The sequence below is a fragment of the Eleutherodactylus coqui genome, chromosome 1 (genome assembly GCF_035609145.1).
Source record: "Eleutherodactylus coqui strain aEleCoq1 chromosome 1, aEleCoq1.hap1, whole genome shotgun sequence".
In the NCBI taxonomy this organism is placed as follows: domain Eukaryota; kingdom Metazoa; phylum Chordata; class Amphibia; order Anura; family Eleutherodactylidae; genus Eleutherodactylus; species Eleutherodactylus coqui.
Window position 1 is genome coordinate 298,798,838 of NC_089837.1, and position 22,891 is coordinate 298,821,728.

The 22,891-nt window shown below is 42.8% G+C and overlaps 1 protein-coding gene across 4 annotated transcripts in view; it reads left to right on the forward strand.

Moving 5' to 3' along the window:
- DHX40 (DEAH-box helicase 40) overlaps window positions 1–22,891 on the forward strand; it is a 70,901-nt gene that overhangs the window by 22,178 nt on the left and 25,832 nt on the right. For 2 of the 4 annotated variants that reach the window (XM_066574419.1, XM_066574410.1), the window contains 8 exons: window positions 3,581–3,811; window positions 7,010–7,076; window positions 8,615–8,746; window positions 9,972–10,071; window positions 15,671–15,757; window positions 15,843–16,025; window positions 16,901–16,981; window positions 19,972–20,129. In XM_066574419.1, coding sequence (XP_066430516.1) covers window positions 3,581–3,811; window positions 7,010–7,076; window positions 8,615–8,746; window positions 9,972–10,071; window positions 15,671–15,757; window positions 15,843–16,025; window positions 16,901–16,981; window positions 19,972–20,129 — 1,039 coding nt within the window. The remainder of the gene's footprint in view (window positions 1–3,580; window positions 3,812–7,009; window positions 7,077–8,614; window positions 8,747–9,971; window positions 10,072–15,670; window positions 15,758–15,842; window positions 16,026–16,900; window positions 16,982–19,971; window positions 20,130–22,891) is intronic. The other 2 variants (XM_066574435.1, XM_066574426.1) reach the window with 2 other exon arrangements.

Here is a 22,891-nt window from a genome sequence, read left to right on the forward strand (position 1 = left end):
TTAACCAGGAAGTGATCTTCTGTAGGTGAACGAGGACTGCAGGACGCACAGCGGAGCTTCAGACAGCAGGTAGGGCTTATATTTCAAGCCTACCCAAAAAATCAAGGTAGGGTTAATTTTCAGGGTAGACTTTAATTTTAAGAAAACAGGGTAGTTCCTACCTGAATGTAAGACCCGGATCAACAACCTGCTGTTCATCTTGTGTCTAGATCCTGTAAAATCATAGCGCTCTAGAAAGACATCTAGTCCCCTCCTAAACTCCTCTATGGATTTTGCCATCACCACGTCCTCAAGCAGAGGGTTCCACAGTCTCATGGCTCTTACGGTGAAGAACCCCCTTCTATGTTGGTGATGAAACCTGCTTTCTTCTAGACGTAGAGGATGCCTTCTTGTTACCATCTCAGTCCTCGGTATAAACAGATCATGGGACAGATCCTTGTATTGTCCCCTAATGTATTTATACATAGTTATTTGATTGACCCTTAGCCGTCTTTTTTCCAGGGTAAGTAATCCCAGTTTTGTTAACCTCTCTGGGTATTCCAGCCCCTTCATTCCGTTTATTAATTTAGTTGCCCTTCTTTGAACCCCCTCCAGCACTGTAACATCTTTCCTGAGCAACGGTGAGCAGAACTGTGCGCAGTATTCCATGTGGGGCCTGACAAGTGCCTTATATAGTGGAAGAATAATGTTCTCAGCCCTCGCCCCTATGCTTCTTCTAACGCACCCCAAGACTTTATTTGGTTTTGCAGCAGCTGACTGGCATTGGTTGCTGCAGTTCAATCCACAATCCACTAGTACCTGCAGGTCTCTTTCCATATCACTTTTCCCTAGCAGTACCCCATTTAGTGTATATTGGTGACATTCGTTTCTCTTACCCATGTGCAGAACCTTACATTTATCAACATTGAACTTCATTTGCCATCTTTCTACCCAAACCCCCAGCTTATCTACCGGTAGGTTCTTTTTTTAGCTGCATATTGTCCTCCGTTGTATTAAATTATCTTGCATAATTTTGTGTCATCTGCAAATATTGATATTTTACTGTGCAGCCCCTCTATCAGGTCGTTGATAAATATATTTAACAGAATGGGGTCTAATACTGAACCCTGTTGCACCCCGCTAGCGACGGTGGCGCAATCAGAGAACGAGCCATTTATTACCACCCTCTGCTTTCGATCTCTGAGCTAGTTCTTAACCCAGATACACATGTTTTCGCCCAGTCCGAGCTGTATAATTTTATATAGCAACCTATTATGCGGCACGGTGTCATATGCTTTAGAGAAATCTAGATATACGCGATCAATAGACTGTCCTGGGTCCAGCCTAGAACTTACTTAATCGTAGAAGCTGATCAAATTGGTCTGACATGATTGACCCCCTCATGAATCCATGCTGGTGAGGAGTTAATCCGTTGCTCTGAGGTATTCTAGGATGGCATCTCTCAGAAACCCCTCAAATATTTTTCCAGTTATTCAAGTGAGACTTACTGGCCTGTAGTTACCAGGCTCTCTTTTGGACCCCTTTTTGTATATTGGAACCACATTGGCAATGTGCCAATCCAATGTTACAACCCCAATCTTGATAGTGTCCATAGCTATAAGAAATAGCGGTCTAGCTATTACATCACGTAGTTCCCTTAGAACCCTTGGGTGTATTCCATATGGACCTGCCGATTTTATTGATTTTAATTCTCTTTAACCGGCTGTGCACTTCCTCCTGTGTTAGGCATGCAATATTTAGTGGGGGGTTCGTTTTATTCCCCTGCATGTCGTGTGACATTTCTTTTTAGTTTGTGAATACATTTGAAAAACGATGTAATAGATTTGCCTCCCCCCCCCCCCCCCCCCCCCCCCATCGTCTTCTATGATTTCTCCTGCATTATTTGTTAAAGGGCCAGTGCTCTCAGTGCAAATCCTTTTACTGTTTATATAATTGAAGAATAGTTTATGGTTGTTTTTGCTCTGTTTGGCGATCAGTCTTTCTGCCTCCTCCTTAGAAATTCTGATCTCTTTACATAAAATCACAGAGGTGAGGAAAAAGAAAAAACACATATTCACTGAAAAAGCCAAAAATACAATACCTGAAGGTCTGCAAAGCTGTAGTCTGGCTGACTACATATCTTCAGGGCTTAAGGCCATTGCGCCTGCCCTACGGCGATTGTGCCGGTGGCGATTGTGCCTGCCTTATGGCGATCGTGCCTATGGCGACCGTGTCTGCTTTGCAGACCTTCAGGTATTGTATTTTTGGCTTTTTCAGTGATTTCTGATCTCTTTACATATCATCTTTTTTTCCCTTTATGATTTTAGCGCTTCTTCGCTGCCTTCTTGTTTTAGTAGTTTAAATGCTTGCTTTTTCTCGTTTATTGCCCCCTCTTTCAGTCTTGTCGGGCCACATTGGTTTCCTTCTTGTAGTTCTTTATTTTTTAAGGGTATGAACTGCTCACATGAGGTAATTAGGATGGTTTTAAACTTTTCCCATTTGTTGTCTATACTGATATTTTTGAGGATGTTGTCCCAATTAATTTTACCGATAGTAGTTCTAAGCTGATCAAATTTTGCTTTACTAAAGTTTAGTTTTTTTGTCTCTCCCTGATAGGGCTTCTTGTTGAATGACAGCTGGAAATTAATTATATTGTGGTCACTATTCCCCAAGTGTCCCGCAACCTGTACTCCCATTATTTGGTCTGGTTTGTTAGTTAATACTAAGACCAGAGTGGCCCTCCCTCTAGTTGGCTCCCGCACAAGTTTGGTAAGGTAGTTATCTTAATTGTTTTCAAGAACTTATCACCCTTGTGAGATTTGCAGGTTTCGTTTTCCCATATTATATCCAGATAATTAAAGTCCCCAATAATAATTACTTCATTGCGGTTCGACACCTCTTCTATCTGCCTTACTAATAACATTTCAGTTTCTTCTGTTGCTTTTGGTGGCCTATCAGGATTTTTTTTTTCTCCCTGTATTTCTACCCACAGAAATTCCACTTGTTCATCTCCTGCACTTATATCTTCTCGTAGCCTCGGCATTAGGTGAGATTTAACGTACAAACACCTCCCCCTTTCTGTTCCCCACGGTCTCTTCTGAAAAGATTATAACCCTGTAAATTCACCGCCCAATCACACTTATCATCAAGCCATGCTTCCGTTATTCCAAATATATCATTTTCATCAGTCATTCTCGTTTCCAGCTCACCCACTTTACTGATCAGACTTCTTGCATTCGTTGCCATACAATGAACAGGATGAACTTTTTACAGTTCATCCCATGTAAAAGAAAGAAAGCGGAGGACTTTGGGCACTGTGGAGATCAATTTTAAGAGGCTCACTTGAATTTTATGTTTGTTGGCAACACGTTTTGGCATCTAGACTGATGCCTTTGTCAGGACAGATGCTTTACTGAATGAAGATTGCAGTTAGACAATTTGCGTGGTCTATTTTTTTATATTGTTTAGGACAGTTCTGCAAACATGTAATCATCATTTCATCTGAAATAACTCCAGCAAAACCCGATTTATACATGTGCATAAGTTAAAATTAGCCAATCCGCTTGCAGTCTTATAAATAACATAGCTTTTTTTTTTTCAGGACATTTTATTTGGTCTTTTGAGAAAACAGTTGCTGCTGAAATGCACTTCAAAAAGGAAATACCCTCTCAAAGTTCTAGTGATGTCTGCTACTCTGGATACTGAGAGACTGTCTGAATTCTTTGGCAATTGTCCAGTATGCTCTATTCCAGGAAAGCTCTTTCCAATTAAAGAGAAATTCCATAACCTTATTGGCCTGAGAGACAAAGACAACAGTGCTTATGTTACAGAGGTATGTGTTTTAATTCTCCTAATTAACTGATGAGGCTAATTTACAAATTTCAGGATTTCCTGAAATTGCCATGAAATATACTCTTAGGCTAACTGCATACAGGTGAGTGCAATATCGGGCTGTGAAACTCTTCCCTATATCGCGCTTAACAATGTGCGTTTTACCCCACGGATGCAAAACGATTTTCAGGCAAAAACACATTGCATCACTTCTGCGAAATTCTGATCCCCTCGCGCTAGTTTCACATGTGATAGAGGAATGGAAGCGTTTCCCATTGAAATTAAATTCTGCAGCATTTAGCATTTGAGAATAAAACAACCAGTGTAGTAAAAGGCACACCCCAGGTTCATGCTACACGTAGTTCAGAATCCCTTTAGGCTGGGTTCACACGGCGGATTTGCCACGGAAATTCCGTCCGGAATTTCACTGCGGCAAATCTTTCTGCAGCCGCTAATCCTGGGATTAGCCAGCCATGTGGATGAGATTTGTCAAAAATCTCGTCCACACGGGACGGCCAATCCGTCGCGGCAAAGCTGGCAGAAGCCATCGCTTTGGCGTGGATTTTCCGGCTGCAGCATGTCTATTTTTTTTCTGTTGCGGCTGCGCTGCTCTCTATGGGAGCACTGGCCGCAACAGAAAAGCGTACGGCCAAGCCACTCAAAAACCCGTAGCAAAGTGCCGCAGGTTTTGAAGCAGTGCTTTCCCAGGGAAAATCTCACGGTATTTCGTTGTGGCAAAACCGCAAGATTTCCGCCTGGAATACGTCCCGTGTGACCCCAGCCTTAAAGTAATTCTACAAAATTGTTTACCTTCAAAAGAGGGCTCAAGATTTTAGAGACTTACGAGGGGGGCAGACATGGACTTACATGATAGCCACCTGTAAGTAGTATTAGATTGCATTGAAAGTACACTGCTTTATTAAATGCCGTCTTAGAGCCATGCTATGTGCAGATATCTTGCAGACATTGCACCCTATGCAGTTTATTTTATGGATCAGACCCAAAAATCAAGATCTTGTAGGTCAGCCTTTGTCCTGCACTAATGGGTACTAGAGTTTCTGTTCTGATTTCTATTACTATGTCCTTGAGGTAGCTGCTATCCTCTTTTAATACAGTGAGGATTAGTAATTGAAGACATTTGTTTTCAGTACAGCCTAATTTTATTGTTTCAAAAGGTGGTTGTTGTACCCCTTCCCTATTGCTCGAACATCCTGCTTCAATGCTGGTATCGGAGAAGACGTTAATCTAGGCAATTTAATACACTAAATGCTGCAGTCAATAGTGCCACATACAGTATAAGCGGGTTGACAGGGATAGTGTCGCCCATTGGCGTCCCCTGATTTTTGGGTACTGATGGGTTGCCATAGCAGCCCGGGGCTTATCAAAGGCTGCAAAGCCTGCTCTGTCCATATGCTTATAGGGCAGTGCCTAATAGATTGCCTATTCTATTGCAATATGTTGTCCCTACCAGTGTTCCACTGTGTTGCTCTCTGCCTATGTCAATTGCTCACTACAATTTTTTTAAATTAGGTAATTAAGCAATGTATAATATTTTAGTACGCTATGGGTAACTTCATGTTAAGGAGTTTTCTGACACTCAGGAAAAAGTGTCTGGTGAGGACACAAAATAACAAATGCTCGCTGGTCATATGTCCTCTTGGTCAATCAAAGCCACTTCAGAACCAGGAAGCTATTGCAGCAGTCCCATGTCGTTCATTGACCACTCGGCCAATCACAGACTTCAGCGGTGATCCTACCATGAACAGAACATGACCGCTGAGGCTTGTGATTAGCTGAGCGGTCAGATGCACAATGAATGACACGTGACTGCTGCAGCAACTTCAGCTGCAAAGGACTGGGAGGGTAGCTGACCGGTCAGTAACGTTTATTTTGTGCCCTCCTTCGCTGCCTTTTTTCCAAAAAAGTTTGAGAACCCTTTTAATGTCTGTAAATCTGAATTACTCCCTTTACATGTGGCAACATGTTAATTAGAAAGAACAGTAAAATCTAATTTCCAGGATTGCTTTCTCTGGTACTATCAACAGAATACACTCTTAATATAGTGACAGGAAAGCAGTTCTTTAAAATAAATAAAGGTTCACCGTAAGAGAAGAATCATCCTAACTACATCCAGTCAACATGCCATGTTTTCATGTCCTGATGGAACGTGCAACTTTCCATTGGGACTTTGGAATAGTTGTTATGGGTCTTTCCCTCTCACTCCACTGCAGGTAGGAACTTAGCAGGGGGTGAGTGTACCCGGTGGTTCAGTAGTGACCTCGACTTGGTAAATAGTGACCACGACATCAGTGCTCTTCTACGCGATTGCTAATTATTTACTATGGCAGTTTAGGACATGATTATGGCTTGCAGTTCTTTCTCCGTATTGGCATGAGCTAGTAGTTTGTCAGTTTTATATTAGCAGGGAATAAAAAATGTATTTATAAAATGTAAAAAAAATAGAAGTATTGGTACAATCACAATTGTAACAATCCAGAGAAAATATAACATAATCAAACCACATTTCGCATAGTGTGAAAAAGAAACACAAAAAAGCATTGGTGGAATTGCTGTCTTTTTCCCATCACCGATAAATAAATGAATGAAAATCAAGCAATAAATATTTTACCGCAAAATGGTGCTAAAAACATACTTTTATTTAGCAAAAGTACTAAAATCTAAAAGCAACCCTATATACAGCAAATTTATTATCGTAATTTTGTCAACTGGTAGAATAAGGCTAACCTTATTCATACTGTGCAGTTCTTGATGTAAAATAAGACAAAAACAGTGGGGGGAGTTGCTGTAAAATTTTATTCATTCCTCCCCTCAAAAAAATATGTAAACGTGAATACATTATGTACCTCAAAATAGTAGCAATAAAAAGTACGTCATCCTGCCATAAAAAAAGCCTTCATACGGCTGTGCCGATATAAAAATAAGTGCTATAGCTCTTGCAATGTGTTAATAAAAAGCAATTCCCTTGTTCTAGAGGGCCTGATAGAGGCTGGTTACCAGAGGGCTAAAAACATTGTCCACAATGCAACAGGCAACAACTCTTATGTATAACATAGATTCTGCATAGACCTTATATCATCCCAGGGTGTCATCGCACAGTAAGAGGGCGGCTCGGCTTTATATGACAAGTACCATAAGCATGGCTTTTCTAAGTGTAATCTTTAACATTTTTTAACCTCAGACTGTGAAAATCACCCTACAGACACACTTAAATGAACTGGCTGGAGATATTCTTGTTTTTCTGACAGGTAAGCGGTTCTGAACATTGATTATGGCATTTAAAGCATTTTACAGTCAGAGCAAAAGCTTTTTCGCATAATACATGTTATCAAAGATACAGTGAAAATATCTTTTCTTCCAATAGTTATTAATATTACATGTGGTTAAATATCCATTTGTATTTAGCAAGGAAATCAGTATTAGGGCTTCTTTCTATATCAGTTTTATTAAAAACAGTCATGTGTCGATCTTTCTTGTCAGGAATATCGGGGATACAGGATACAGTGGGTAGTAGCTGCCACTAGGAGGCGACCTAAAGCTTGAACAAAAGTTGACACCTTATGTCAGCTATAACCCTTCCTGCCTGCTGGGAAAGTCAGTTTTAGCTTTATCCCCAAGGAGGTCAGACATGTTTTTTCGCATGTTAGCAGGAAGAATTTTTTTATTTTACCAAGACACAGGATTTGTGGTTTTAGGTCTTCCTATCTTTCCCACGGGGGAGTGGGAAACAACCAGCCTCATAGCACACTCGTTGTTCCCCACTCCTGAAAATGATTGTTGGGCTGCCATCCAGGTGAGCTGCCCTACCGTGCAGGCTGCTCCGCACCCCGTTTTCATAGAAGATGCGCATCCCCTGACGCCGCGTACAGTGGGACCTACAGAGTCCCATGCTCCATTCGCCCGCTCAAGGTGGAAGCTGCAGGAACCCATCAGGATTTAGAGGCTACAGGGGCACCCAGCCAGGTTAGCCCCAGGTTACCCCCTGTCCCTGTTTTCTCACTGCTGGCTGCTATTGCATCAACTAAAACCACAGCTTAGGTCTCCCATCTGCCCTGTTCTGTGGCATGCCCTACCTCAACCTGCCCCCGGCCGCTTGGTTTTGACGCAGGAGACGCTTAGAGTCCTCCAGTTTTGCTAAAAATTGAGCCCTAGTGGCAGCTGCTACTCACTGTATCCTGTATCCCCGATATCCTGGTCAAGAAAAGGATTTTATGTTAAGTACAAAATCCCATTTTCCTGTAGGATTAGCTGTTACGACTAAGGGCACATTGTAGCACCAGGAATGTGTGAACAGAGCTTTTTCTGCTGTGGTTCCAAATTCGAATATTTTTTTTTAAACTAAGAGTAAAGTTCTGACTTAATTTTCCAAGCCTCGGTTTAACTGACTTCAATCTACCTAGTGTTAAAATGTGCCAAATTTATCATGCTGGCTTTCCTGAATGATAATTCTGTTGAATTTTAGTACTGTCTATACTAAATTCAGACAACCTGAACCAGAATATTCTAATTTGGTTTAGTTTATGCTAAAATTTTGGCAGAATTTTTCTTGAGCAATTTCGGTCACATGCTACATTCCTTTGTTGGACACAGCAGAAAACAGTGTCTAAAACATTGTAAATGTGGAGCAAAGCGTGTTTGACAGTTTTCTGGCTCATTTTACACATTTTAGGAGTTTTCAATAGTAAATACTCCAACTCTCGCTGTCTTCTCAGGTGAATGGTAACAATAGCCTGTAAATGTTCTATTTTAGTAAATATCATTTCCCAATATATTTTATATATTACAGGTCAGTCAGAAATTGAGAAGGCATGTGATGTGCTGTACCAAAGAGCGGAAAAGATAGATTATCGGCATGATGTATTTGACTCTTCTGTGGAAGGGCTTCTTATCCTGCCACTGTACGGTTCTATGCCAACAGGTAAGATGGCGCTTTTCTGTTATTTTTAATGAACACGTTAAAGTGGTATTCATATCTGATACACTCATAGCATATCCACCTCTGTAGCTTCTGGCTCGTTCTGACCCCATAGCCCCCCATTTCAGCTGAACACTGGTGCTAGGGTTGGTCACGTGTTACAGAAATAGTTGTGCAGGCTGCACTGCATTGTGTTTGTAACTCCCATAGAAGTGAATTGAACTTATGGAAGTAGCATGGCACAGTAAGCTGTCCTGTTTCCGCAGCTCCCAAGTTACGGGAACAGCATAGCTTGCTGTGTTGTGCTTTTTCCATATCTCCACCTTATTTCTACGGTAGTTGTAGAACCAGTGTAAAAGCAGAAAACTTTTTGTAACTCCCGGTCACTGCATTTCGCTGGACTAGGAGCAATGGGAGCCAGAAGTAAGGTGGCTAGGGATGGTTGGGATTATGGAAACAGCTGAGTGAGCTTCACTGTTTCTATAACTCCCATAGAAGTCAGTGGGACATATGCCGAGAGCTACACTGTTTCCTTGACTCCCAAGATATGGAAAGAGTGTAGCTGCTGGTTCTACGCTATTTGCATAATTCTCACTGATTTCTATGGGAGTTAACACAATGGCATAGTAAAGCCTGATTGGCTATTACTGTAATGTCTGACTAAACTTGTTATCTCCATTCAGTTGTTCCTCCCAGCCACCTTATACCGAGCAGTGTTCCTCTCACGACCATGTTTGGTTGAGATGAATACAACTCTTTTTTTAATACACGCGCACATGCTAGATTATAAAAAAATTATTATTAACATTTTTGTTAATTTTTTTTTTTTTGCTAATGCATCCCTATGGGTGGCTTGATTTGCAGATCTCTGCGCAGGTTCCACAAATCAAATCCGCCCGTAGACATTGGGCCTTAGGGTAGACTGTTTCAGTAATTTCTTTTCTATTTACTATGGAGTATGGAGTATTGCACCATAGTTTGGTATTTCAAAATCTAATGCAATACACAGAATTCTTGTGTGCTACCGTGTTTTATCTGTTACTCAGCATGTATCATTTGCGTGCATTCATTTATGATGTCTGTATGTAAATATAACTGCTGGTGACATGTAAGGTTTATGTCTTAAGACAGTATGAATGTTGTAGGTGCTAGGGAATATTCTAATGGAATGTGTAGTAAAGTACTGAACTACCTATTTCCTGTTTTTATATCCTGTGTCATTTTGCAGATCAGCAGAAAAGAATTTTCCTCCCACCTCCAAAAGGCATCAGGAAGTGTGTAGTAGCCACAAATATTGCTGCAACATCAGTGACAATTGAAGGCATTAGGTACGAGGGGGTTTTAGCACAGTGCTTGCGGTTACAATATCCAGTTATTTTTATTTGCTTGCTGGCCTGAAGAAGCCCCCCTGGTGGTGAGATCACAAGGTGATGTTAGGTTGTCGTGACATCCTGGGGCCTTCCGAAGGACCCCAAGTTGCCATGTATATTTCCACTAATAAAAACCAATGCAGTTACAATGTGTTAAATTTTGAGTAGAAGTAATAAAATAGATTTAAAATTAAGTATAATATTACAATCTAAAATTATAGAAAATTTTAGTGTGTGTCAGTAAGCGACACACGAAAATTGCAGCGATATTGCATTGTGGGCCATGCTATATCGCTGCGTTTTCTGGCTGCGATACCTCGATTTTGTGGCGTTACAAAGTCGTGCCATTTGTAGCGCCACTTATGACGATTTTCAGCGACAGGGGCTTGAAGTGTTGTCCGGCTCCACTGCATCTTTTCCCCAGTCCACAGCACTGTTCATCATCTCTTCTGGCCTCCTGGAAGCACTGCCTCTGATTGGCTGATGCAATGCAACAGAAAGGAAGGCTCCATAGGGAAACATGGGCAAAAAAATAATACGCAAATTGCGGCAGTATAGAGCATGCTGCGATTTTGTAGTCTCGCAATGTCACAGGCTGCAAATAATTGCTCGTTTGAAAGAATCCATAGGAAAGCATGAGTTCTACATACATGCGATTTGCAGCACTGTTTGAAAGCGAGAATCTCGCAATAAAGTCGCCTGCGTAGAAGCGGTCTAAGGCTGCTTTCACACAGGGTACAAAATCCCACCATCTTGTAGTGATCCGACAGCAGTACAAAATGCATGTATGTGAAGCCCATGCTTTTCTATGGGTTCTTTCACACGAGCGATGTTTTGTAGGCTGCTCCATTGCAAGAATACAGAATCGGGGCATGCTCTACACAGCCATGATTTGAATTTTTAACTGTTAAAGCACCCTGCGGACCTTGACACACAAAGGTGGCCAAACTGCTTTCCTGACTACCTGATGTACACTGTGCATTAGTATGCATTATTAGTCTTAAGACGTTACATACTGCTTTGATTAACCAGTGCCATCCACATGAGCCATGCTGGTGAGAGCAGCATGTAAGATCTTAGACTAGTCAGAGACATGGTCCAGGTCCAGAGGGTCGCCTTAAGGTGTCTCTCACAGATCCCCATATACTATATGGGCTCATTAACACGACCGTGATTTCGGCACGTTTTACGTGGGACACGCGGTGAATGGAGTCAATGAAGTACATGGACTTTCATTGATCATTCACATTAGCATTTTGCTGACATGCATGGTGGTATGCCTGTGTATGTGTGGCAATAGTACTGCTGCCAGTTTGAGTAAGTTATGCCAAACAGCTTATGTGTTACAGCGGTTCTGGGCTTGTTGCCGTACTGATGGTCTGGTGCAGGTTTTGCAGGTGGTTTTCCATCTTGTGGCCCTGGTGGGTGTGGTATTAGGTGAGACATGCTAAGCAGCACCTGAGGCTAAAGGCCCATTTACACACAACGATTATCGCTCACAATTCGCTCAAAAGCCATCTTTTGAGTGATAATCGTTGTGTGTAACAGCACTGACATCGTGCAGTTTTCGTTATCCCGTCTTTCAGCGTGCTGAAAAACAACGATGAGCCTTATCAGGGATTCACAGCGGAATACGGCTAAAACTGTTGATTCAGCTGTATCCCGCTCCCTGATAACGGACTGGGTATGAAGAACAGCTGTCTTCTGCATCATCCACGCCTTAATTGTCAGGCTCTTTAGGCTTCAATCCCGCACTGGATTCCATCCGGCTCACAGACATGAGGCCAAAAAATACATTTTACACACCTGTCTAGATTCTGCGAGGCTCTCGATCTTCTGCACGGCAGATGCACTCAGGATGCTGGCGATGTGCCGTGTGCATGAGCTGTGCCTTTTTATTTTTTTTTAAGCTCCTGCTTTCCCACGGTTACTGTGTCCGTGCCGCAGATTCAAACTGCTTCTATTGGAAGCCGTGGGAGCCATCCATGCGGCAAAACCATATAAAAATGGAGCATGCCGCGCTTGTTTACCCACGCGGGCAGTCCGCACGCCAGGGGGAAAAAAGATATCTGCAGTTATTTCATTACCTGCGGGTGCCCAATAATTCCCTATGGGCACGGATTGCACTTCTAGGTTTTGTAAATTGATTTTTGCCGTCAACATGAGGCCTTAGTCTGGCTGAGGCTGGACAGAATCGCTGTTGAATCTTCAGTCTAGCTCTGGCTGTGGTCTCAGTCAGACCTCTCTTCTGGCTTGTTTATTTGCCTGCTGCATCTAAGCTACCCTGCTTCCCTGAACATAAGACCTACACTGAAAATAAGCCCTACCCCGATTTTTCAGGGAGGCTTTAAATATATATCCCTACCCTGAAAATAAACACTATCTGCAGTACATTAAAGAAAAAAGAAATGCTTTCCTAGTAGGCTTGGTCCAGGTTCTTTCGGCTGCTATCCAGAGCACCACCGTGCTGCTTGCAGTCCTCGGCCACCCACAGAAGATCATTTCCTGGTTACAGGATTCATAAATCTCGTGTCCTGAAAGCAATGGCTCTGATTGGCTGAGCAGCGTTTTAGAATCAATCAATGCAGCACTTGATGAACCAATGCTATGGCTGTGATTCGTTCATCGAGCCCTGCATTGATTGGCTGAGTAGCAGTCGAAGAACCAATTGTAGCCATCGTGTTGTGGAGGTGTGATTTATGAATTAGTCAATCCATTCCGTGGCTGAGCTTGGGAGCAGCGGGAGGGAATTGGACCGAGCCTACTAGGTAAGTATAATAAGATATCCCCTGAAAATCAGAGCTAGCGCCTCTTTTGTGGCAAAAATTAATATAAGTCAGTCTTATTTTTTGGGAAACACTAAGTTTGTGTGTGTGTGTGTTTTTTTTTTGTTTTTTTTTTCTATTTGTGGTGTTTGTTTACCTTGTCCCAGGTAGGGTTAACTAAGGGCTGAGGTACGAGGTCAGGTACGTTCTTGTCAGGGCGAATTGCCTGTGTTTTAGGCAGGTTCCCTGAGGTTATTTAGATAGGGAAAGAGTTCCCATATTTTGGTGTTTTTTTTTTGTTACACAGCTTGCGCACATTTGTGCGAGGTCTGCAGGTTACGGATCCAGCTTGTCCTGGGTGATCGTGACATTGTGCTCCCCTAACCTGCCATGTGATATACCCTTGCCGCAACTTGTTGGCAGGTGCCATTTGACCTTTGCAGCCAATTGCTGACCAATGTGATGTCGTTTTGGAGGTCACATTATGGCAGCAGTGAGTTGGTACAGTGTTCACATTGCACTGAACAATATGTCTGGGTGTCAGAAAATGGCAGGAGCTCAACTTGAGAAATTATATTCCTCTTCTTCAGGAACTTGACAAAGGACTGGACATAATAAAGTATGGTCCTTCATTCCAGGACCCCCTTTACTAGCCAGCGTGTACAGCTACTAAGAAAGAGTGCCCACCACTTCATATTCAGTACCATGTCACCACTGCACCAAAAGTCAGCTCTGGCAAGCTGTACGTTTCTCCAGTCATAACAGCTCAGCAGTGGACGTTTTAGGACCTGACACAGCAGTAACAACACAGTGACTCGGTGGTTAGTACTGCTGCCTTGGAGCACTGGGGTACTGAGTTTAAATCCTGCCAGGGAGTTTGCATGTTCTCCCCATGTTTGCATGGGTTTCCTCCAGGTACTCATGCGTCCTTCCACACTCCAAAAACATACAGATAGGAGAATATAAATTGTGATCCCCAATGAGGACAGAACACAATATCAAGAGATGTAAAGCACTGCATAATATGCATGCACCTTATAAATAAAGGTAATTACTCTTTGCATCTGGGTGGGCCAGATGTCTGCATTGGGATTGGAGCTAAAAGTGCAACAGCAGGCATCGATTCTATTGATTTCAATGGAGGCAAAGCCTTCTATTCAGCCTGCGGCTCTGTAAACAAACCTGTCAACATCTGGTCATCTGTTGTGAGTGCGGGGGGACTAAGATCAGCTGATCACTGGGGGTCCCGAGTGGCAGATCCCTTCTGATCAACTATTGATGACCTATTCTGAGGATAGGTCATCAATGCTGCAAGGGGTTGAATGCATGGAATACCCCTTTAACTACAACCATACAATGTACTGCAACATAGTGCAGGCTGGACAACAGTACAATAAATATCTCACATATACTATGTAACACAAACATACAATAAAGCAGAGGCATGCTGCACTATGGTATATTGCACTGTGCAATAGAACATTCTAATAAAGCTACACCTATCAACATGTGATAGGAGATAGGGAAATGGGAAAATGGGGAGAGCTTCCTTCATCCAAGCGGGGAGCATGCTATCCCATTGCTTTCAGTCCTATTGAAAGCAGTGGTTTGTGGCAAACCCTGCAGTATGATTTTCGGGGAAGGGCTTGAAATATAAGCCCTTCCCTGAAAATCATCATTAAGTGGTAAGAAAAGAAGAAAAAATATTACTCACCTCTCTTCCGCTCAGACGCGTCCACCGGCTGGCTCCCCCACACTGCTATCCAGCACTTTCAGCAGGCGGGGATTTAAAAATCCCCGCCTCCTGAAAGGGATCTGCTGATTGGCTGAGCACTCAGCCAATAGCAGCTAGTGCTTAGCTATTCGCCGAGTGCTTAGCCAATTACAGCTAGTGCTTATCTATTCATTCATTCAGTGTCGGGAAGCCAGCCGGAGGACGCGTCTGAGCGGCGGAGAGGTGAGTAATATTTTTTTTCTTTTTTTTTACCAGTTATTGATGATTTTCAGGGAAGGGCTTATATTTCAAGGCCTTCCCCGAAAATCATACTGCAGTGTTTGACACAAAGCACTGCTTTCAATGGGACCAGCAGCAGCAACGATCACATTGAAAGCAATGGGATAGCATGCTGCACTTCTGCCACAGCTGTCACAGTCCGTGGTATTCTAGCTATCTTTTTAATAGGGCTAGCGCTGCTGCCGCTGGGCTCGATGAAAGGACTGGCGATATCCCGGCGTCATCCCAGCTTTTTTCTCGCGCTGCAAGGCGAGTGTTTTTACTTGCGAGTGTTTTTACAATACGCAATCCTATGCAGACGGCCGCGATTTGTCTGCGCGAAATGACGCACAGAAAACAAATCGCGGCATGTTCTATTTCTTTGCGGGGCTCATAGAGCCCCACACAGAAATGTCACTTCCTGGTCGCCGGCTCCGGTCTGCACATGCGCCGGCAGCCGGCACATGCAAGATCCGGAGCTGCGGGAGCAGGTGAGAGCCGTGCTGCTCTAGGCAGGGGCGCAGGTCGGGTCCCGCTGCAAGAATTCTCGCAGCCGGATCCGACCCAGCCTTCTGCAGGCGGCCTAACTTGTACATTTGAATGGAGAGAGCTGCAGCCACAGATACATTGTCTGCAGAATGTTGGTCATGGGATCCATGTTCTGCTAAGTGGGGCAGAGTTGGACCCTCGCTGAACAGACATTTCTAGCATATACCGTGAAAATGCTGTGAATGTCTGATGGGAAAGCACCTTTAAAAAATACCTTCTGTGCTAATTTGCATTACTTCATGTTTTGTAGGTACGTTATAGACTGTGGCTTTGTGAAGCAGTTGAACCATAATCCTAGAGCTGGTCTAGATGTTCTGGAAATTGTACCCATTTCAAAGTATGTTAAATTATTTGTTGTCATCATTCTTGTTTTATTAGTTTAGATTTTTATTCTCTTTCGATATTTGTTTCATTTCCTGAAGAAGTGAAGCAGTGCAAAGAGCAGGCAGGGCTGGCAGGACGGCTTCTGGGAAGTGCCATCGGATTTACAATGAGGAGTTCTGGGAGCAATGTATGCCAGATTACATGATTCCTGAGATTAAGCGAACCAGCCTAACGTCTGTCATTCTGACTCTTAAATGCCTAGAAGTCAATGATGTAATCAGGTAATCCAATGTTTCCTTAAATACATTGCTACCTTAGTATGGCAGCCTTGTTGTAAGGTTAATCCTGTAATGTTATTGCTTGAAGGTGGTCACATTAATGTAAATGTCCTAGTTGGGGACAACTATTATAGTGTTGGAACCATTTGTTTCTAGTATTATAAGTAGGAATTAGATACGTTAGTAAATACTTGCATAGTAGCCTTTAAGTCGGTAAACAGATCGCTGGAATTTCTAATGCCAAACCGTTTGTTAGATACCATTCATTGGGTATGTGGGCAGCGAGCCTACGGAAATCACAGAGGACCCCTAAACTTCATTACTTGTTTCCAGAGTCTAAACTGAGAAGTAAAATATAGCTGATCTGTGCTCCCTCTAGTTCTAATGCTCATGATTTAGTCAACCTCATGCTCTTTTTTTGATGTCATCTTTCATCACTATCCACTTACAAGGCAGAAGAGCTGCAACTTAAAGAGTCTGGCAGAAGTTTGCTGATACAAACTCCTGACAGCACTGTAGGGGGTAGACGTTCTCATTCTTTTGTGCAGCTGTAGCGTCCAACCAGGAGACCGATACAGCTGTCAATCAGAGCTGTGGGTGAATTCATTGGACAGAGAGGAAGGACATTTCAATCAGAAGCCCCACCTTCAGAGCACCAGCAGTGGTGAATAGAAGTTTATTACTGCTGCTGCACAGATAAAGTTTCAACTGCATGCAATATTCTGCGCTCGTGGAGCTTTGCCTGATAGCATTATGCATCTGTGTGCTAAATTGTTAATGTAGATTAATTAAATTAATGTTCATAAGTAAACGGTCTAATCTTTAAATAGTTGCTACTTCCAAATTTTTACCTTATTGGCTCCTGATGTTACCCACAGGTTCCCCTACTTGGATCCACCCGAAGAAAGGTTTATTTTAGAAGCCCTGAGAAAACTCTATCAATGCAGTGCAATTAATAGGTATAAATTTTATATATTTTTTTTTCTCCTTTTTAACCAATATTCACTGTTACCCAGGTCTGATATCTGTCTGCTATCATTGTATTATACACTTACTCACCATTAATCCAGAGCTTTCATATTTTCTGCTGATTTATGCAATTTATTCAAGACATTCATTGTATGTGTCCTCCTTGGATGATGATTATTAGAGATGAGCGAGCATACTCTTCCGAGCTTGATGCTCGTTCGAGTATTAGGGTGCTCGAGATGCTCGTTACTCGAGACGAGCACCACACGGTACTCGTCTCGATTAAACGAGCACTGACCATTGAATTCAATGGAGCCGGCAATACAGCCGGCTCCATTGAAAGCAATGGCCTGCCGGCGAGCGCGGGATGAATTGTCGGGGAGGGCTTAAATACATAAGCCCTTCCCTGCAATTCATCCAGAAATGTGTAAAAATATATATATATATATATATATATACATACATACATACATACATACATACATACATACATACATACTCACCTTGTCCCGGCAGAACGATGTTAGCCCATTGAATTCAATGGAGCCGGCAATACAGCCGGCTCCATTAAAAGCAATGGGCTGCAATTCATCCAGAAATGTGTAAAAAAAAAAAATATATATATACATAAATAAAAAAAAATAAAAAAATAAAAAATATATATATATATATATATTCACCTGGTCCCCGCAGACGGAGTTCAGCGCGGCCAGCGGCAGTCCTCCTGAACTGCTCTGAACAGCTGTGAGTAGTATTCAGCAGCTGGGGATTTAAAATCCCCGCCTGCTGAATGAGCTGCCTCTAATTGGTCACAGCCTGATCAATCAGAGGCAGATTCCACTCACACACCCATTCATGAATTTATGAATGGGTGTGTGACTGCTGCCTCTGATTGGCTCAGCGGGACCAATCAGATGAGAGGCAGCAGTCACTCACTGGAAAGATATTTTAATGAATCTTGGGCAATGCACGGAATATAGGGCAGACTGGAGAGTCTACCAGCAAATAATCCTATATGTTTTGGTCTATTATCCCTGAGGACAAACCTTCCTGTAGCAATTTAAATAAAGCAATCTTAAATATTAAGAGGCTGGTAAGCGGAGGTGTCCAATAACAATAGAAGTACTGTACATTGATATAAAGCTTTCTCAAGTATCACAACAGAATCGCCCTTATCTGCAGTTTTTGGGTTTTCTGAAACGCATAGGTAGGTCCCTGTTTGCACTTGTGAGGGTTTTTACTTTTCTATGGGTATAATCTAATAAAGGTTCATTTTTTAATGAGAATTGCTAGAGATATATGCATAGTTTTTCACACAGTGCTTCTATACTGCATTTCCTTGCAAGTGCAACTGCAATGTCACACTTGTCCGATTATGTATAACTGGATATAAAGGCACCTGTAAACATTACAGCAAATTCTGCCTATAATTTAGACTGAAAAATGTGTAATATTGAACTCAGTGATTGGTGAAAGTGGCTGACATTGGGAGAAGCGCTGGATGTGATTCAGCTACAGTTGATGGCAACCTCTGGACATGATTATACTGTGGGTGTTTGGGGGTATGACACCATATATATTATCCTTGGGAGGGGGGGCTTCACTCTGGCTGTTTTTCGAACAATTAGACTGGGAAGAGAGTAGTAGTTAAAGGGGTTGTGCCAAGATATACAGTTTTTCCCTATCCACAGGATAGGGGATAACTTTATGATTAGTAGGGGTCTGAGCATCAAGGACCCCCCCACTGATCATGAGAATGGGGATCCTAAAGGTGCCTACATGAATGGAGGTCGCATGTGTGTGCCACCGCTTCATTTGTTTAAATGTGAGTGCAGGAAATTGCTGCATACAAGCGCTCGTTAATCTCAGTGCCATTGTTGAAATGAATGGAGTGGTGGCGTACATGCTATGCAACTATTCCCACAGCTGGTTCATTGGAATGGATTAGTTGACCTCACTGCTCAGCCAATCTTGCTTGATGAGCAATTCCTCATTGGCTAACCTCCCTTTAAATAACCCTGCTGAGATGCCGCTGATGTGTAGATGGTTCCAGCATGTGGTATATCAGGTAAATGACGTTTTATTTATGTTTTTAATGGGTCTGTTGTACATCCTATGTATTGTAAATTGCATATTGTACTTGTTATTAAATATTTCTTTTTGTTACCAGGAAGTTAGGAATCAAAATACTAATGTCCACCAGTCTGTGAGTGAGTTACATGTGGTGATGTCACTGTCATGTGATCAGTCAATGCGCCTCTGAGCTCCGCCCCTTGCTGCCCCTGATCACATGACTGTAAGGGGTGTAGCTCAGAGCCCTGTTGACTCATCACAGGTCCTGTGAGCACACGGCTGCTGTCCGGCTCGCATATATATATATATATATATTCCACAATACTTCTGCTCAATTCACAACCTGATTGGTTGTTTGGGTTGGCTGATTCACAGTGGTTGTTTGGGTTGAATCGAGCAGAAGTGTTGGGGAATATAAATCTATGCGTCCGGCTCTGCTGGTTTAGGACCTGTGATGTCACCGTCATGTGATCAGGGGCGGAGCTCAGAGCCAGGGTTACTGATCACTTGACGGTGACATCACAGGTCCCGTAAGCTCACGGCTGCTGTCCGACTCAGTTGCTGGTTTAGCTGGTTTAGCAACTGTAACCAACTCTAATCTCTTTCACTATACTATGTTGGTAAGTGGTGCATTGCGCCATCGGAAACGCTAATAATTACTAGTAGTATCAAACAGTTCAGTCGGATTGCCATCATATTACATCAGGATTTTACTTCTCTCCTCATAGGAATTGGCTGTTAAACATTACCTGTCTTTTATGTTGGTCATCCAATATTACATTAGTTCCATATAAAATTGTCCAGATTAGCAGAAGTCAATAAAATTTACATGAAGATTAAAATATACAGCAATCAGATCAGTCCCACATGATTGGTATATTCTCTTTATCTTGTCTGTCTTTTAAAGGAGTGGAAATGTTACAGACCTTGGACGTTTTATCATTGAATTTCCATTATCTCCAAATTTGGCCTGTGCTCTTATTAAAGCAACCGCTCTTGGGTGTGAGGATCTTCTTCTTCCTGTGGCAGCCATGTTGTCTGTTGAACATGTGTTTATACAGTCAGGTACCTTCTTTATGATTGTCATTATTTGTAAAACTGTAAGGTATAAAGGCATGCCTCTATGTTTAGAGACAACAATACTCTGCTACTCACTCCACTTCAAAACTTAAGTCAGCAGTAGAGATGAGCGAGCGTGCTTGCTAAGTACTCCTTGTCTCTAAAGATTCGGGTGCCAGCGGGGGAGAGCAGTGAGTTGCGGGAGTGAGCAGGGAGGAGTGGGGGGAGAGGGTGAGAGATCACCACCACCACTACCCCCCGCCAGCACCCGAATCTTTAAAGACGAGCGGGCAGGTACTTGCATAAGTCACTACTAGCTCGAGTAGTTTGCCTTAGCGAATACGCTCGCTCATCTCTAGTCAGCAGTAAATGCAATATTTGGGGGAATATAGCAGTGGAAAACTCCCTGCTGCATGTTTGAAGTCTTTATGGGTATCGCTGGATATCGAGCTTGTCAACATGCAATTTTGTCACAAATGCAAGTTTTGTTTTTTTGTATCAAAGCCGCCTCTCATCACTTCGCATAAGTAGTGATCCTGCACCACAGCTATCAGCTCTGGTGGAGGATCACTGAGTTTCTCCCATTGTTTTCAATGGGACACCTCACATCGCACACGGTGAAGATAGGACGTGCCATGATTTTTTTCCCTGCAATGTGGTGCATTTTGCTTAAAAACTTTTTCAGCCTGCACTAGTTAATTAACAGAATTCATACTTTTCCTTCCTCCCTCCCCCGCTGCTGCTGGCCCTCCAGTTCCAGCTGGTCTTCACTTCCTGGTGCAGGGAGATGGCGATGACGCCCCCGATAAAAGCGCCACATGACTGATGCAGCCAATCACCAGTTCCCTTTAGCCGATGAATAGCTGTGGTGCTCACGGGACCCAGTGTCAGGTCGTCATCACTCTTCTGGCAAGAAGTGAAGTTAAGCTGGGACTGGAGTGCTGGTAAGACAGCAGTGGCTGGGAGTATGGAAGGGAGAGAACGAATTGTTGTTTTACTAATGCAGACTGAAGAAGTCTTTGAACAAAGCTGTGTCCCCCGAATAACCCCTGAGTGGCACGCCTGGAAATTTTCCGGGACGAGCTCCACTGTCGATAGTGATATAGTTTCACTATGGGAGCTGCAGAGCACAATGCGACAAGCTGTGGCATTGTGCTCTGCTTGCACAGACCCACAACACTGCAGGACTTTGAAAAACAGAAGCAGGAAGATATTGCCGATCTGCCAGCAATACCCCGCTTCTTAATTCAAAGTCCTGCTTTGTTTACAGGTTGCCATAGAGACCATCGGCTTGTCAGAAGCCCGCCAATGGCCTCTATGGCAGGGAGAGCTGATGCTTGGCTGTCAAAGGACAGCCAGGCACCAGCTCTTACAGCAGAGATCAGAGAAAACCTCCGATCTCTGCTGTTAACTCTTTAAATGCTGCAGTCTATGTGGCGTTCTTTATTTTTTTTTCGGACTACGTTCACCGTGAGGGGTAAATAATGTGCTACTTTGATAGATTCGACTTTTACGGACGCGGTGATACCAAATATGTTTTTTTCTTTTATGATTTAGATTTTTTATTATAGATATGGCAAAAGGAGGGTGCTTTTAAAATTTTATAACTTTTTTTTTTTTAAGTGTGAAAAAGTTGTGAAAAAGAAAAAAAAAACTTACAATTTGGTATTGGCATAATCGTACCGACCTGTAGAATTTAATATATTTATACTGCTCAGAGAATGCAGTGAAAAATAAAAACCATACCAGAATTATAGATTTTGTTAATCTTGCCACTAGAAAAAATGGAATAAAAAGTGATTAAAATTTTACATGTTCCAAAAAATTAGATAAATGAAGACTAGAGTTTATCCCACAAAACACAAGCCCTTCTGGGGCTCTGGCAATGGAAAAATGAAATTAATACGGCTCTTGGAATGTGACAACACAAAAGCAAACCTTTAAGAAAAAAAATGTTTAAATGTGGCAAAAATAGCAAAACATGAAAAAACTGTATCACCAGAATCGTGTTAACTCAGAGAATAATGTTCTCACACTATTTATTCTGCACGCTGAATGCCGTAAAAATGAAATCCAAACAACAAATGGCAGAATTTCTTTTTCCCCAATCTCCCTACAATTTTTTTTTACAAAAGTTATGCAATACATTATATATACCCAAAAATGATGCCATCAAAAAGTACAACTTTTCCTGCAAAAATCAAGCCCTCATATGGCCTGGTCAATGGAAAATGACTGGAATGGGGTACGTGGTTCCAAAAGTAATGAAAATGTATGGAGGATGAATGATCGTATTAAAGTATTTTCCCACTACTTTAGGCCTCATGTCCACGGTGAAAATCAGGCCCGCCGCGGATTCTTCATGTAGAATCACGCAGCGGGTCCCTCCTGCCCCGCGGACATGAGGCTAAAAAATATACTCACCTCTCCGGACGCTGCGGTTCTTCCTTCCTTTGCGGCCGGATCTTCTTTCTTCGGCCCGGCGGATGTGCTCGGCACGCCGGCAGCTTGCCGCGTGCATGCATCGGGCACATCCCCTGGGCCGAAGAAAGAAGATCCGGCCGCAAAGGAAGGAAGAACCGCAGCATCCGGAGAGGTGAGTTTTAATTCTGGTACGGGTGTTCCGAGGATCCGGACGGCTTCCATAGGCTTCAATAAAAGCCCTGCGGGAGCCGTCCTCGCGGGAGACCCGCACTACAATGGAGCATGTCACGGCTTTTTTTCCGGCACGCGGATCCGCGGCTGAAGGGAAAAATGACATCCGCAGG